Source organism: Paramormyrops kingsleyae, chromosome 16 (genome assembly GCF_048594095.1).
Source record: "Paramormyrops kingsleyae isolate MSU_618 chromosome 16, PKINGS_0.4, whole genome shotgun sequence".
NCBI lineage: Eukaryota > Metazoa > Chordata > Actinopteri > Osteoglossiformes > Mormyridae > Paramormyrops > Paramormyrops kingsleyae.
This window is the reverse complement of record NC_132812.1, coordinates 24092964-24109716: the sequence shown is the minus strand read 5'-3', so window position 1 is coordinate 24109716 and position 16753 is coordinate 24092964. Positions and strand designations below refer to the sequence as shown.

The window sequence follows — 16753 nt, the reverse complement described above, 5'->3', positions numbered from 1 at the left end:
CACATGGGTTTACAGCAAGCAGTCTCATGTAAATGTCATTTTAAACAAGTATACTTCTGAGCAGAATAATCGCATGTCGTCATTTGTTCATCCTCGTCTTATTTCATACAAGCTTTAATAATAATGAAGAAAAAAAAAAACATTTCAGTGGCATTTCTGTTTTGAGCAACTCCGATGTAGCGCCAGATGTCACATGTCACCTTCAAGTTTCAACAAGAATTGCAAAGTAACTGCAGCTGGGTTTTTCACACTCTCCACACAGAAATACACGTACGGCATCGTGTGCTTTTATTTAATAAAAAAAAAAAACGCAATTAACCTAATCTGATTGTTATTGTTTTTTTTTTTTTAAGTTTTAGAGTATCATCACGTGGTCTTAGCGGACCTCTAATACGTTGTGTGCCGATGTTAAATTTTAAGAGCGAGTTGTGATCTATTGACAAGTAATAGCAAATAGTTATTGAATTTTTATATGCATGTATTGCATGTAAAAATAAAAGATCCGAGATTTATGAGTAGATTTACGATTGGAACTTGAACAAAGCTTTCCATTGTAACATAAACCCACCCTCCTGAAGTGTAACACAGTTGTAGTTGTAAAAATAGGTCAATTTTCGTTACAAATGAACAGCATGGTTTCGGTATGGGTAGCAGAAAGAACTGGTCCTTTTTGTCAGGTTAAGGCCCTCGCTTCAGCTTGTAACAGGACACTATGTTTTAGTTCATTTCCAGCCCGACCATTCACAAATGACAGGATATCTACAATTTCTTCTTAGCTTATACTTTTGACAGCAAAAACTGGCAAATGAATATGTCCTTACTGAACTGCACCACTGTATGATTCTAATCTCAAGTCAAATGTCACGGTACCGACGTCCTTAGTGGCCCCATATCAGTACCTCATCAGTAATTTCATGCCGAATATATAGCTGAAGGATTGTTCATCTATATATGCATATATGGAAAAAGTTATGTACAAACAATATTTACATAAAGAAGGTGAATGTATTTTACATACGTACAGAGATGAAAGAGTGTGTACCTTTTAGGAGCGGGGTGAACACAAGCTTTAACTAGCAAAGTTAACTTGTGCAAAGCTACATCTTTAGAAGCTTGTCGAATTCAACTTTTTCGTCTTTCAATTAATTAAATATACTACATCCTACAGAAATGGTTACGATAAAACGTGCGGACAGGTAAAGCGAGGCAGCTTCTGGCAGTTCCTCAGGCTTGTGACTAGCACTGGTATTAGTACAGTAGGGTTTCCACTGTGCCCATGAGCGGAAAGTTCATTTCCAGCAAGTACAAATCCAGACCAAGGCTTCGCATTCGCCAACCAGTTGAGCAGTCTGTGACTGACTCTTCATACACAAAGGGTTGGTTGAAACTAAATCAGGGCTGGGTTTTGTACTTTCTGGACCTGAACTTTCCACCTCTGGCTGTGCCATAGTTTGGTAACACTCCTCGCAACTTCTCAACGCGTCGGGGACCAACCGGGCACGTCACACCGAGTGCGGCCACACCCAACAGCAATCACGCCTCTCCAGTGAAAACTGCAGGTGCGCAAAAGTGCTATCCTTGATCGCGGAACAACACAAACCGTGTCCCGATTACCTCTGTGAGACACCAAAGGGACGTAACTGAGAAATTCTGATGGAGAACAGCAGAAATCTCTGCAATGTCAACTTCAGTATTAAAATAAAAGTAAGGTCTCTCAAATCTGCCACATGGAAACCTATAGCTTCCAGGTCCAAGTAACGCATTCGAGAACTTCAAAAATGAAAAGACAAAATGACAGCATAACATTACACTGTAATAAAATATACAGGTTACATGGAACACCATTCACCGAAGACAGCATTCACTTAAAAAGTTCATTTGGAAAACTGAAATCGATAACCAGCAAAAAAAAAAAAAAAGAGACTATAGCAATAATGACATCATACATTTTGGCCCTGGCTTCACCCCCTAGTCATTTCCAAACCGTCTCTCTGTAGACTCACATGTGCTACACAGAACAGTTATGAGGGCTGAATTCCTTCCCAGTAGCTAAAGGAAATATAGCTGCTTAAATCTGATGGAGAAAATGCATATTTTCTTCACATAGTACCAAGCTCTTGTTGTTCCAAGAAAGAGCTGTATTTCGGATAATCACAAAATGAACGGTCAGGCTGTATATGTATACTGTACGCATATATATATACACACACACACACATATATATATACATACATATATATATATGTATATATATATATATATATATATATACACACACACACATATATATATATATATATATACACATACATATATACTGTATATATATATATACATACATACATATATATATATATACACATACATATATATATATATATATATATATACACATACATATATATATATATACACATACATATATATATAAATATACATATATATATATATATATGCGCTAACAAATCTTATATGTAAGTGTGCATGACCACAGTGTAAATTCAATTCAATACACATAGTGTTCAGGGTTCTGTGAAAGGGTCACTAGGAAATCATCACCCAGTGTGACCCACTTCTCATCACTCCCCATGGAGCCTCATTCTATTGTACCCCCCCCCCCCCACCCCAGCACAGACAGAGCCCAGGGTTCAAGGGTACAAGCTGCACAGAAAGGAGACAGGAGGAGCTGCAGGGCAAATCACGTGGTGGAGCTGTGTCCAGACATTCTCTCAGGAAAACATTAAAAAATAAAATAAAAGTGCTATACAAGTTTGACTGAAGTAACAAGGTTCTGGTGTCGTACTTTTTCCATGACAAAGATCCAGTTTTTCCCACAACCTCAAGCATTTCGTCTCCACTGTGGTCGTTGGCTTCACCTCTTGCCGTTCACCTTCCGCTTCAGTCTAGGAGGTGAAACGTAACAGAGAAGCGGCTCCCTCCATCACAGAGACCATTTTGTTTCCGTTCCTTCCAGCTGCGAGCCGACTGAGGAGATGGACGATTGTCTCTCAAAAGAATAGAACGCGGATATGACTAAACGCAGGCCAAGTGCTGGCTACAAGTGCACCGCTTACGATATCAAAAAAGCTGCAAATATTTAAAAAAAGCATTTAAAATAAAACTGTAGCTCAAAGCTAAAGCCTATTGCACATCATAAAATATACAAAATGGATACAGAGACATTAAACGGGACAAGTAAACGTATATTAAAACATACAAATAAATCTACTTTGCATAAAATTAACAAATCAGTGGGGGTAAGTCATAGCAGGCAACCCTGTCTTATAGTCCACCACTCTTCCTGTTAGATTGTTTCACACATGAACTGCGATTAAAATGGGTGGCTGACTGATTGTAAAATCAACACATGGTTACGATTGTACTCCCCCCCCCCCCCCCAATATTTTTTTTTAAGACCACTTTTTTGTGTGGTGAAAGGAGAGACAGATTTAACCGTGCGATTAAGAACTTTCAGAAAAGTGCAACAAAAATACATTTTTCAGACGTACACAGACACAGAAAGATGGACGTGAAATGACGTATACAAGGAACAGCCTCTGACGCCAACTCTGCTGCATAGCTTGGTTCTGTTTAAAGCAGTTGGAGAACGACGAGAAGGGAAAATACGAAATGAAGCGCTTGTCTGCTGCTTTTAAGTCTGTTCTTCTTTTCAATAAACAACTTTTCGAAACACAAATTGAACCACGTCGGTTTTGGGGAAAAGGACGAATCTTCTTCAACGAGCCCCAGCTCCTTGAGCCCCACCCCCGGTCGGCCATAGTTCACAGGCAGGTCATGCTGGTTGGGTCGGAGGCCAGGGCCGCAGTGGAGGTGGCAGTGCCCCCACCTACAAGGAAAACAGCGGTGCTCGATTTAGACCGGCCGGTGCCGGGCCGGCTCCTATTCTGCTGCTGGATGTGGTCGCACTGCACGCTTCCACCGTTGGTGTTGACCTCCCCGTCCAGGGTGCTGCTGGAGACCGCCCAGCTGGACGGCCGCCAGCTTTTCAGCGAGTAAGGTGTCTTCACGCGTCTCTTAATCTTCTCTCCTGATCCAGCTCTCCCGTCCTGTGGCACCCCGTCGCCTGGAAGGGTTGGGTGAGATGCAAACAGATTGGGAAAGTGTAAACCTCTTCAAAAAGAACGCTTTATCCAGTCCGTGCATCTGCAGATTGTGCAGGGTCTCATAAATCATTCTAAAGGTCCCTCTACTGGCTATAATCAGTATTGCTACCTGGTCCGAGGACACAAATAGTGAGGCTCTATTTATGTTACAATGACTAATGCAATAGTACTATAACATGTGTGGAAATACTGAAAGTTCACGTTTTACCCAAGCAGTAGGTAGCGTAGTGTAAGGACATGGGCTGACAAAAGCCAGCTGGAGTGGCGGGAGAGACGTTATCGATGTTTTGTAAGCACTTGATCTTGATTTACGTAAAAAACAAACGTTGTTATAAATAAAAGCATCGGCTAAAGAAGAGAATAGCAAACTGTTCAGGGTGATAAACCCAGCCTTCTGCAAGGGAAATTACAGAGAGCATCTAAGAGACAGGAAATCCTGCATCCCCTCCCACCTCTGCTCTCTATATCCATCATATAAACTAAATTTAATCTATTGCTAAATTTATCACTATTCATTGCGAGGCATCAAAAAGTCAAACGAATGCATTGTTTGCTTTCCAACAAGACCCCATAGCTATGTGTTCGCATTCCTAATGCGGGTCCGTCAGAAGCGATGCAGAGCCTCCTATCCCTGGGTATCTGGCCATCTCCCCTCTGGCTTGCACCCAAGCACAGCGTCCTAGGGACTCTTATCAGCATTCTGGAATGTTCTCTCCCACAAAGCGCTAAAGTTCTAAGCACAAAAACCATTGGCGAGGCAGCCAGCATGGTGTAACGGCGCCGGGCGGGAAGTGCGCTCGACTTCCTGGGCCAGGAAGACTGGGGCGACCCGAGGGGCTCCGGTCGGGTTCAGAGAGAGTCCACCTACTGGACTCACCTGTCAGGGAGTAGCACTCGAGGGGGGAGGCAGACAGGTCTAGGGAGTTGGGCCGCTCGGCTCTCCTGGGCCGCTCCGGGCGTAACGGGGCCTGCTCCGGGGGCCCTGGGGCTGCAGGGGCGGAAACCTGCGGTACCGCGGGCAGCTCGGCGGGGGGACAGGCCGCAGCGACGGTCCTGTTGCCGTTTCCGTCACCGTTGTGGGTGTTGTTGTTGCTGTTGTTGTTGTTGGAGTTGGTGCGGCCCGCCAGATGGTGGTGGTCCGCAAGCCGGTCCAGGATGCGTTGCTCCCGAGCGGCTGGCTGCTCCCTCCGGAGCAGGGGCTCGTGCTCGTCCGGGCTAGAGTTCAGGCGGCCATCTTCTCCGCTCAGCTGGGTCTGCAGCAGCGGCACCTGGCCGTCCATCTTGGGCCCAGCCAGGCTGGCGTTCCCGTAGGAGCCACCGACAGGCGATGAGGCCGGGCCTGTGTACCCGTCGGCCATGCCGCCCACGCGGGAAGCCGGCCCGTTGATGGCGACGGTTGCCAGGTGGGGCTCTCCGGCAGTGACGGCGTTCATCTTGGCCACTCCCGTTTCCACCTGCTTCAGGTTGGACTTGCTGTGCTTGCCGAACTTCAGCCGCAGTGAGGACGGCTCCTTGCTGGGGGTTTTGGAGCCCAGAGGCAGGCTGCTGGGCCTCTTGGGGAGGTTCTGCTGCTTGGGCAGGGGGAACACGGGGGGCTGAGCTTCACCCACTCCCATCCCAAACTCCGCCTGTCCCATGGCCCCCGACCCCGCACCCCCGGTGACCTCGGCAGCCAGCTTGATGAGAGGGTACAGGAGGCTGGAACTCCCCGAGCTGAGCGGGTCGGGGGCACAGAACTGCTTCAGCGAGTGCTCCATCAGGTTCTCATCCGAACTCTCCTTCAGGTTCTTGTCCACCTCCTTTGGGTCCAGCTTGGTGGTCTTCAGGTCTTCCTCTGTAAGCTGCAGGCACACAGGGACCACAGTCGTCCCTGTCATCGCGGCTGACCCCTCTTCAGGGTACCCCGATTCCGAGATGGTCGTCATGACGGTACTGGGTGTGAGCCCCATCGCTGTGGTGCTGCTGCCCGTCGCGTTGGACAGGCTGGTACCGCTGGTCTCGGGGCTGGGCAGCCGGGCCTGTGCCTGCTGCCGCTCGTAATTGATGGAGTTGCGGTTCTTCTCGCCGCCACCCGGCAGGCCGGCCGAGCCACCGACGGAGCCGCTGCCCACAGTGGACCCCTCGCCTGGGAGGGTCTTCACCACGCCGCCCTCGTGGTCCTCGATGTAGGAGGAGGATGAGTATTCGGGGTAGGGCCCCATCTTGGGTGCCCGCCGGCTGTGAGACAAGTTCCTGCAAGTCGACAGAGAGCAGGCCCGGACAGGACAGTTAGCGCAGACAAAAAAACAACAAAAAAAAAAACTTTGGGAGCCACTGGCTCCTAAACCCAAAATATTTAAGAGCCAATTGCTTTTTAGGAGCCATAATCACATGTTAAATGTAAAATAAATAAAAAATACTTACATGACACATTTTGTCTCCAGTCTACCTCACACTGCCCCTAATTTCTCCTATCTGAGCTATCTGACCTGCCTGCTATCGTCTTCTGCATTGTCTTATACAAAAGAAAAATAAATGAAACGGACACAGAACTGTGTTAATAAATAGGTATAAAAACACATCTAACTGGACACGTGTATACTTATTAATCTATAAATAAATTCTATCTTTTATACCTTAAACGAATACAATCCAGTTATTAATAATGATGGGAAAGTATTGCAAAATCTCGCAGAAGTTCCTCCCACTTTGCCGGAGTAAATGTCTGCACATAATTAAAAGTCGCCACTTTATTTGTCTTAACTTTTTATTTGAAAAATAAAAAACTAGTCGCTAAATAAAAAAGTGTAGTCCCGCTGGTGGGTATTTTAGTCGGCATCTGGAGCCCTGGTCTAGGTCCCCACATCGACGAGCTGCCCCTCCACACACGGGAAGCCAAGCGGCAGGGCCGCCCAGGATTAATGCTGCATTCCGTTTGAACTCGTAACTCGGAAATTCCGAGTTCTTAGTCGGAAATTTCAACTGGAACGTCCCCTCGTGACGTCGCTCCGACCCGGAAAGTCGGAGGAATCTACACAACCCTGACCTCAGAATTCAAGATGGTACAGAGGCTCAAGCTGCAGTTACGTACTGGTTATTAGTCTTATTTGTGGCTCATTAAATTGGTCGTACACACAGTTCTGTCCAGCCTCTATCTGTGGACTTATTGCTGCAAAATACAGCGAAATGTGTTGTTGGATATTGCTAACAATGGTTAACAATTAACCGGACTAGGACTGCAGCCTTTTTAAGAAAGCAGGATTTCTTGCTTTGCCAGGTAACTTGGGAGATTTAAGGTAGTCTGGGTTAAATGTAAATGTATCCCAGACTCTGCTGGTAACCTGAGTCATTGCAGACCATCTGCACTGAGGACTGCAGAGAAACTAGCTTCCCCGGACACTCACCTCTCATTCTGCAGCGCCGTGCTGGTGGGGTTCACTGCCGGATTGACCGCGGGGTTCACGGTGGGGCTGACGGACTTGTTCCGGTCCCAGATGAGCAGCAGCTCCGCCATGCGCTCCTCGGCGCACTGGGCCGTGAGACGCGCCTCCGCGTCCTGGTCCCAGCAGTCCTCCATCGTCTCCTTCAGGGAGCGCACCGCCTGCGGGAGCAAAAGGGTGAGGGGTGAGGACAGTCCGCCCAGCCCTGAACCACTAGGGGGAGACGTGGAGTCTTGGAGCCGGCCTGTATGTGCTGCCTCACCAGGCTGTTCTCCTTCCAGGCCTCAGGGAACTTCGGCCGCTGCTTCTCGCGGGACACCAGCACCTGCATGTCCTCAAAGGACGGGTGGTTTCCTGCCTCGGCCTGAAAGGCCATCTGGTACTCCGGGACCGCCTCACCTGCATGCGGGGGGGAGAACGACGGGGTCACGCGCGGACACGCACGCGGGGGCCAGGGCACACCCAGGTGGGGGGGGCTGCGGGTTGGGGGGGCTCACCGGGGAAGAGGTCGGTGCAGCGCATGAAGGTCTCCCAGTAAATAAGGCCGAGGGCGTACATGTCCACCTGCTTGAGGGCTGACTCGCAGTCGCGCAGGTTCACCGCTCCCTCCAGGACCTCGGGGGCCATGTAGCGGATGGTGCCCACCTGGGGAGGAGGCCGGACGTCAGAGGGAGCGAGGTGCAGCTGGCGATGGCGGGGCGGGGTTTGGGCTCTCCCCAGAACCGAGCGCTCACCTCGCTGATGGCGGCGTTCTCCTCCTCGCCGGGACGCACCAGCCGGTTCCCCGTCAGCTTCATGGACAGGCCGAAGTCGCTGATGACGCATGTGCCGTCGCTCTTCACCAGGACGTTCCTGCTGTTGAGGTCACGGTGGGACACCGCCGGCTTGTACAGGTCTGACGAGTCAGAGACACGGACAGCAGAGCCATCAACACCCCAGGAGTCCCCTGGAGGCCGGCAGACTCACTCAGCCCAGGGCTAAGAAATGGTTACTCTGTTGTATGTTGTTAAGACAGCTAAATTATTTTTACCCATTTTTGAAGTGTATTATTTCACAGAAGCTGTTTTGGCTTCCAGCAGCAGAAACTCTTATCCTAATACCTGAAAAGCCCGAGAGCTCAGAATTCCTGCCACCAGCAAACATCCACTAGGGGTCGCCATGTAAGAACAATGCATCTACAACCGTGGGGCACCCCCTCTCTCCCCACCACCCTTCTGCTTCAGAATGTAAAGTTCAAGCTTATTCATCGTGCCCCCCCATGAGGCACGGCAAACAGACTGCCTGGGCGAGATGCGGTTTCGGAGCGAGAGGCCTCCACACCGGCCTCCGTCTGTCTCTCTTCCCCGAGGTTCCCTCAGTGCCCCCCCCCCCCGTGTGGATCTCTCACTCTTATGCCGACTGCTGTGCCGCATAAACACGCGTGCATCACGCTGAGCACACAGGAGCCAGAGCCTTCGGGTGAGGATTGTTACCATGGCAACTAAAATACAAATGCATGGGGGGAAAAAAAAGGATAGATGCTATTATGAAGCCTTATTTGGACTCCCCCGGACACCCCCCCTCCCCCCCCACTCCCGACATCACCCCCAAGACAGCGCTCGCACACACGTCGGTGAAGGTCAAGGCTACATCCTCTCTAGTCAGCTGGTGGCCAGCCTCACTTAAGGGGGGGGGGGCTGTAAAATAAACAAAAACTGAGAAAAATAAATAGGGGCTGAGTCAGTGACGGAGGGGATTGTTCACCGGATACTAAAAAGTATCCACAAAGGAATTTCCTGCAGTCGTAGACTCTTGCTTGCATGCATTACTCTACCCGGTTTTACGTCTGATCGCCGCCTTCACAGATCACCACCGAGGCCCTCGGAAGTCGGCCGGGCCGAGTTCCAGACCTTTCCGCCGCGGCTCGCGACGCCACGGCTTTTGGGTGTCACTGCGTGCCGAGCGAGCCATCGCGCAGGTAAATACTGACCACAGACATTAACCAGGCAGTTCATCTGGCTCCATGCCTTCTCCGCGGCCGTTTCGTAGCGACGACACGCGAGTGACACACAGAAGGGGAATTAAGTGACGGCTTGGCTTTGGTTACGAGTCATGGAGGCAGGAAGGACAGCGTGTGGTTTGGTGGAGCACATGGCCTGGCAGCCATCGTACAACTGCTGGCATGTATTTGAACAAACTGTGGCATCCTCAGGACTGACCGTTTCTGATCAAGGAAGCACTGTTCTCCTCTAGTGACGGAAGATTTGGTAACACTTTACATTAACTGCACCTTCATAATGCATTCATAGAACATTCATAAGTATACCTTAACATCCTGACATACTTAAACAGCTTTAATGGACATTAATAGCAAACATTAAACAATTATAATGTTTGTTGTTATCATATGTTTGTTATTAATGTATTTTATAGCTGTTACGTTATGTTAAGGAATACTTACATGCTGCTTATGAATGTTCTATGAATGCATTATGAAGGTGTCGTTAATGTAAAGTGTTACCAAAGTTCTACATGTTATAACGGTGTCAGAGTGCATGATCTGAATGTTTGACAATTCATTGTTATTGTCAGTAGGGGGCACTGTGGGCTGAGGCTCACCTGTGCGCAGCAGCTCCGTGTGCAGGTAGGCCAGACCCCGCGTCACTGAGTGGGCCACGCGGCAGCAGCTCACCCAGTCCCCTGTCTGCAGACTCAGGTATCGGCACAGAGAGCCCTGGGGGAGGAGTGCCGAGAGTATAGTGATAGATGGGGGCGGGGGCGTAGGAGAGAAGAGAGTGAAAGAAAGACAGGGGTCAGCTGATCCAGCAGTCGAGTGGAAACTGACTTAGTGTACGGGAAAGGTAAAGGTTGAGTGAAATAAAAACATAACAGATTCAATTTAAACAGCAGCAACGGCCAGTGGGGGCAGGCAGCCAGTGGGGGCAGGCAGGCATGAAGAGGACGGGAGCAGAAGATGTGGGCCAGGCTTATCAGCGAGCCCCCCCATCCCCGCCACCAGCAGCACATTCCACTGGAGCGGCATGCCGGTGTAACCTTGCTCTCCACGTTTCCCACAGCGCTCTGCGGGTCCTGCCAGCCACCTCCGGCCGCCTTATCAGCCTTTGGCACTAATGCCTCCCTCTCAGCCCACCAGCTACTATTACTAAAGCTCTCCAGCTTTAACTCCACAAGGCCTGCAGACCCCCCTGCCATTGAAAGCCAGCCGGGGCACCGAGAGCAGAGGGCCGGGCGTCCAGCTCCGTATGCCAGGGGGAGCCTTTCGGACACAGCCTGCAAGCATATGCCTGCTGAACCGGGGGGGGGGCAGGCCCGGAGATCACGGCTACTTTCATTTGGCTAGAATGTCGAGCGGCAACCAAGGGAAAGTGTTCTGGAAAAAGTACTCCAGTACTCTCAAAGGGTAGGACTCCATCACTACTTACATGATGGCAGTACTGAATATTAACATGGACAGAAGTACTCCAGTACTCACAAAGGGTAGGACTCCATCATTAATCATGTGGCGGAAATACTGAATATTATCTTGGGGAGAAGTACTCACATGGGGATAATACTCCATCACCAGCAGGTACTCCATCCGCCCATCCGTGGTCAGCCGCTCGTCAGCCACAATGAAGCGTGCAATATTGTCTTGCTCCATCAGGGGGAGCCGGTATATGGTGCGCTCATTGACAAAGTTCTGCCGATTGGCGTAGGTAAACACTTTGACTGCCACGGGGTGCTCGTCCAGAGAGCCCTTGTAGACCGAGCCATACCGGCCTCGGCCAATCAGCTGCAGGGAAACAGAAAAAGGAGAGATTAAGCAGAGGAAGCAGGAAATAAACAGAAATGCAGGAACCAAAGCGGGGGGTCGAAACATCCAATAAGCGGATAGGAAACGCACGGCCCCTCAGTCGCCCAGAGCTTGCCTCAAGAAGCTTCAGGCTGTCCAGGTCCAACGAGGGCTCTGATGCGGCTGCCTCCATCTCATCCATGTTGTGCAGACCCTGTTTCCGGTCTCCTGGACACAAACACACACAGGTGACGGTCAGGTGACAGGCGCTCGGAAAGGGGGCCCGTGTCCAGAGAGGAACAGAGAAACCTGCCTGTCAGCATGCGATACCCGAAGAAGAGCGCCACGATGAGGACCGCCACGACGGAGACGCACGCCAGGGCGATGACGATGGCCTCCTCCCGGTACAGCGGCTTAGGGTCTGCGGGGGCGGAGAGGGAAGAAGGTCACTCAGCAAAGCTCCTGCCGTGTTCCAGAGCCAGGGACTCAGGCTGGTCTCACAGCCAGAAAGCTCCACGTCTGCCCTAGATCCCTGCAAGGGCAACATGGGCAACTGCGCAGGACGGCATCTTCTGAAGGGGGCCCCCAGATGATAACTTCTGCATTCGCCACCATCTCATCTTTTTTTTTTTTTTTTTTTAAATCGGCCATCTGTTAATGGCGGAGGAGGGGGGCGTGGTAAAGCTTGCCTAGTGTGCCACATGTGTGGAATGGCTTCAGTGGGGCTACATTATTCCTGTAGTAGTCAGCAGGGGGAGCAGTATTTACGCAGTGGCCTGTCCTACGGGTCCTATAAAGAGGAGCTTGTAACATAAACTTACAAAACGCCACTTTTTATATAAACATTTTACTGCTGCCCCTTTTACCCAGTTCATCTTGCGGTGACATGAGCAAAGATTCTCACTGTGGAACATCAGCAGAATAAGCTTCAGGATTGCAGTTCCACATCAGCAGAGCTACAACCTTTTACACGCCCTGCTGCCATTTTAAAGCCCCTGATGGCAGCTCCGTGTACAAACTGACACCATGACTACAGAAGAGGAGATGGAAGCTCTCTCGGATAAAAGATAAGCTCCCCAACCTCAGCAGCATACTTCATAATTACAGAAAACTCCCACAATCCACTGAGAGCACCACAAATAACCCAGCGCCAGCAGAACTTTGATGATAAACAGACCATGACCTCCACTGCAGTTCATTATAGATTTTTCCTCCATATTAGACTCAAACTCACTCTCTCTAACACACAAACACACACACACACCTTCGCATCGTCTGTCACATTACATCTCCCCCCCCCCCCTCCCCAGGCCCTGGACTTTATATTCCCTCCCGTCATCTGCACCCCACCTCCCATATTTTCACTCACTGAAGAAGCCTAACGACCGTATCTAACAAACATTTTCCATATTCCAGTAACTCTGGAATGCCCCCGATTGGCCAATCTTAAGTCATAAGGACAGATCTCCGCCCCCTTCAGGCGGAGCAATGACCACGGTGGGAGGAGCCATCGGTGCCAGTGGTGGTTATTACCCACAGCAGCCTCTGTTACCAATGGCAACACTTTAGCAGCCTCCATGAGCAGCAGCGCTAACCCTGCCCATGAGAGATGATGTGCAGAGGTAAGGAGAGGGCGATGGGGGACACTGGGCACTCTGGGTGGGGCTCTGCACCCCCCCCCCCCCACCCCTAAGGTACAGCACTCCAGCTGACCGTTCATCACCTGCTGAAGGCTGCTGCTGTTGTCCGGCTGACCTGTAAACGGTTTTACTCTAGGGCATAATTTCTTTCACGCAACGTGATTAATATGTATATTACACTCTGTTTTTTGTTTTTCAATCACCAGGGAGTATTTTAATAAATAACTCAATGTTTCCACCTCCCCTGTGGCCCCCTCCTCCCCCAGAATAGATGACCAGGAAGAACCAGACCACCGGCTGCCAGGAAGAAACCGTAGAGGGCCGGAGGCAGCATCCGACACCAGACGGCAACCGGAGCCCTGTGCCTGAGGCGGCCGCTATCGACGGGAGGCCGGCAGGAGAGCGGCAGGAGAGCGCCGCGCCCCGCTACCTGAGCCGCAGTCACACCCAGCAGACGGGGCTCTAAGCGGGTCAGAGTTAGAGCGCCGTGTCAAGGTCGCGCCGCGCTGCCTATGCCTGACGGACGCCCACGCCGGCCCAGCGGGACCGCGACGCCCGCGGAGGCATCGCGAGTGCGTCAGAGACGTCCGTCAGGAGTTAGGCATGATCTACGGCTCTCGCAGCAGCATTATTAATTTCCCATTAGTTCCGCTGTTTTGTGGTTTGAAATGAATTATGCTGTAACTGGAGCGGTAGCCATTTCTGCACAGCTCACTTCATTACGCAGCGTCTTCCGGCCGAGCGCTTCCTACAGAGGGCGTGGCGTTTGGCGGCGGGCAGCGAGAGCCCCCACAGTGCCCCAGAACATGGCTGCGGTGGGCGGGGGGGACGGGACCCCCCGATTGCTACAGCGCAGGGTGGGGCAGGGGCAGATGGAGACAGATGAGGGGAGGGGCAGGGCTGCATACTGAGAGAAACGCCTCAGCAGCTGCCCCCCTCCCACGATGTGTCAGTGTGTGTCTGCACCTCGACCCCCCCAAGGCATGTCACTGTCACTCTGCCAGAGAGCCACCTACCATCAGTATCCCCAGGGGCCACCTTGACATCCCCCCCCCCCCCCTGCCATGTGACACATGCACCTCTGCGGCGTCTGTCCCCGCTGTGGATCCCTACCCCCTCCAGGCCGCGTTCACAAACCGCAGCCACTCCTCTCATTTGGGTTGAGCGGAGGGTCAGCCTGAGCCGATGCATCAAGGGGCTGGTGCAGTTGGGAGGCTAAAATAAGGCGCCGGCTGGATTAGCGTTAGCAGGGCTGCACGCCTGCCTATACGCTTAAATAGCTCCATTTCGCACAGACACCCGTGCCGGAGTCAACTGCTGCACAGCGTTTCCTCATGCCAGTCAGGGAAGAGATTAAAAGTTTAAGTAACTGTCTGCCTAGCAGAAGCAGAAGCGGGTAATAAGGGTATATGGGTTACTGCAGAAGCGGGTAATAAGGGTATATGGGTTACTGCAGAAGCGGGTAATAAGGGTATATGGGTTACTGCAGAAGCGGGTAATAAGGGTATATGGGTTACTGCAGAAGCGGGTAATAAGGGTATATGGGTTACTGCAGAAGCGGGTAATAAGGGTATATGGGTTACTGCAGAAGCGGGTAATAAGGGTATATGGGTTACTGCAGAAGCAGAAGCAAGTAATAAGGGTATATGGGTTACTGCAGAAGCAGAAGCAAGTAATAAGGGTATATGGGTTACTGCAGAAGCAGAAGTGGGTAATAAGGGTATATGGGTTACTGCAGAAGCGGGTAATAAGGGTATATGGGTTACTGCAGAAGCAGAAGTGGGTAATAAGGGTATATGGGTTACTGCAGAAGCGGGTAATAAGGGTATATGGGTTACTGCAGAAGCGGGTAATAAGGGTATATGGGTTACTGCAGAAGCGGGTAATAAGGGTATATGGGTTACTGCAGAAGCAAGTAATAAGGGTATATGGGTTACTGCAGAAGCAGAAGTGGGTAATAAGGGTATATGGGTTACTGCAGAAGCGGGTAATAAGGGTATATGGGTTACTGCAGAAGCGGGTAATAAGGGTATATGGGTTACTGCAGAAGCGGGTAATAAGGGTATATGGGTTACTGCAGAAGCGGGTAATAAGGGTATATGGGTTACTGCAGAAGCAGCCCACATCCCGGAGCCCAGCTTCTCGCTCTGACGCCCTCTGGGAGGCGCCGTGGCTCTGTCACACGCTCATCTCGATCAGCGGCAGGAGACGCGGGGGCGGGCTATCCCGTCTCGTCTGGGAGGCGTGTGCGTGCGGGGGTGTTCGTCTGCACACGCCCCGCCACGCCTTGGAGACAGCGGCGCCCCCTAGAGTGCGAGGCTGTGGGGGTGCGGGCAGGCTCCAGACGCAGGCCGGGACACCTTAGCCCCGGTGGGTGGCTCGCTGCCTCGCACGGCGACTCAGGTGACGGCGCACGAGAGGCTGCTTTTCCAGGAAGGCATGCAGCCATGACCTGCTTCTGCGAATGAATGGAGCACTGTTCTGTAGCCCTGCCTCCTTCACCAGCAGACCGCCCCCTCCACCTGCGGAGAGGCATTAGAGACCATCCACAGAGCTGGAGCAGCGTGTACACGTGAGCGTAAACGGGCGTTTAAGGTGGCCATGGCATTCGCGTGCGTGTTCACTGCACGTCTCGCTGGTCGACTGCCAGCGGGGAGGCAGCCAGCCAGAAGGGGGGGGGGGGGGGGGGGGCAGCAGCAGAGCGGGCGGCTGTGATGCTGTAACTCGCAGCCCTGCCCACGCGGTCAACACCTCTGTGAGCAAAACAAACGACAGCGTAACTGCGGGGGGGCGGGGACATTATACCAGGCTGTGTACCTCTTTCTCCCATGAACAACACCCAGCTTTCGTAATTTAACATTACACACAAGATTCCCCCCCTCCCCCCCCCAGACTACTGTTAAGGCTACAGTATAAAAATCAACTTTGGGGGTGGCAGTCAGACAAAACCAGAGCAAAGGACCCCATCCTTATTTACTGCCTCATCTAAAATGGATTCATGTGCAGAGCCTGGAAGGACGTGAGTAAGAGGCTCCAATGCTGCCCCCTACATTTCAAGCAAAGGACAGACCCTGCTTAACAGGGTGAGGTTCAAAGTTAGTGTATCAGTCAGCGACCTGCCTGTAACCCCGCTGAGCTGCTAGGTGTAATGATGGGTGTTGAGGAGGACTGTGCAGGTTCTGGTAGGTACTATCCACACACACACACACACACAAACAGACAGACAGACACACGCACACACGGACAGACACAGACAGACAGACAGACACAAACACGGACGGACGGACAGACACACATGGACAGACAGACACACATGGACAGACAGACACACACACAGACAGACACACAGACAGACACACACAGACACACACACACCGTGCACCAACTGCCCCATGATGGATTACCCTTCCAACATAAACTGCCTATAAATCACAGCCCAGCCCCACACTGGATACATTCCAGTGCAGAGGGTGCCCAGCACCCCACCGAGACGCCTCCTAATTCCAGGCCCGACTCCATTCCCTCCAGCAAGAACATGCCCAGCATTAGACCTCATCACATCTGGAGGCTGCCATTCCTGCTCGACGGCGGGGGAGGAAGACAAAGCGGTTAATGAGCTGTTTATCTTCAGGAAGGGGGGGGGGGGGCGGCTCGAACCTGCCTCTGGGGGTGGGGGGAGCCCATTGTCTGAGCGGCAGTGAGAGCATGCCTCTGTGAAAGCCCATATCCACTCACTCGCCCGTATACTATGTGTGTGTACATACTGCCTGACCCCACTGATGCAGTGGATCCCCGCAT

At 51.4% G+C, this 16753-nt stretch overlaps 1 protein-coding gene across 1 annotated transcript in view; it reads right to left on the bottom strand.

The window, feature by feature from the left end:
• Positions 1–2611: 2611 nt before the first annotated feature.
• Positions 2612–16753, bottom strand: part of LOC111858338 (bone morphogenetic protein receptor type-2) — a 37104-nt gene continuing 22962 nt past the window's right edge. Inside the window, exons 4-13 of the mRNA XM_023840009.2 lie at positions 11629–11736; positions 11452–11543; positions 11085–11315; positions 10142–10256; positions 8278–8438; positions 8041–8188; positions 7806–7942; positions 7508–7704; positions 5002–6356; positions 2612–4084 (exon numbers count right to left, since the gene is read on the bottom strand). Coding sequence (XP_023695777.2) covers positions 3783–4084; positions 5002–6356; positions 7508–7704; positions 7806–7942; positions 8041–8188; positions 8278–8438; positions 10142–10256; positions 11085–11315; positions 11452–11543; positions 11629–11736 — 2846 coding nt within the window. The 3' untranslated portion in view covers positions 2612–3782. The remainder of the gene's footprint in view (positions 4085–5001; positions 6357–7507; positions 7705–7805; positions 7943–8040; positions 8189–8277; positions 8439–10141; positions 10257–11084; positions 11316–11451; positions 11544–11628; positions 11737–16753) is intronic.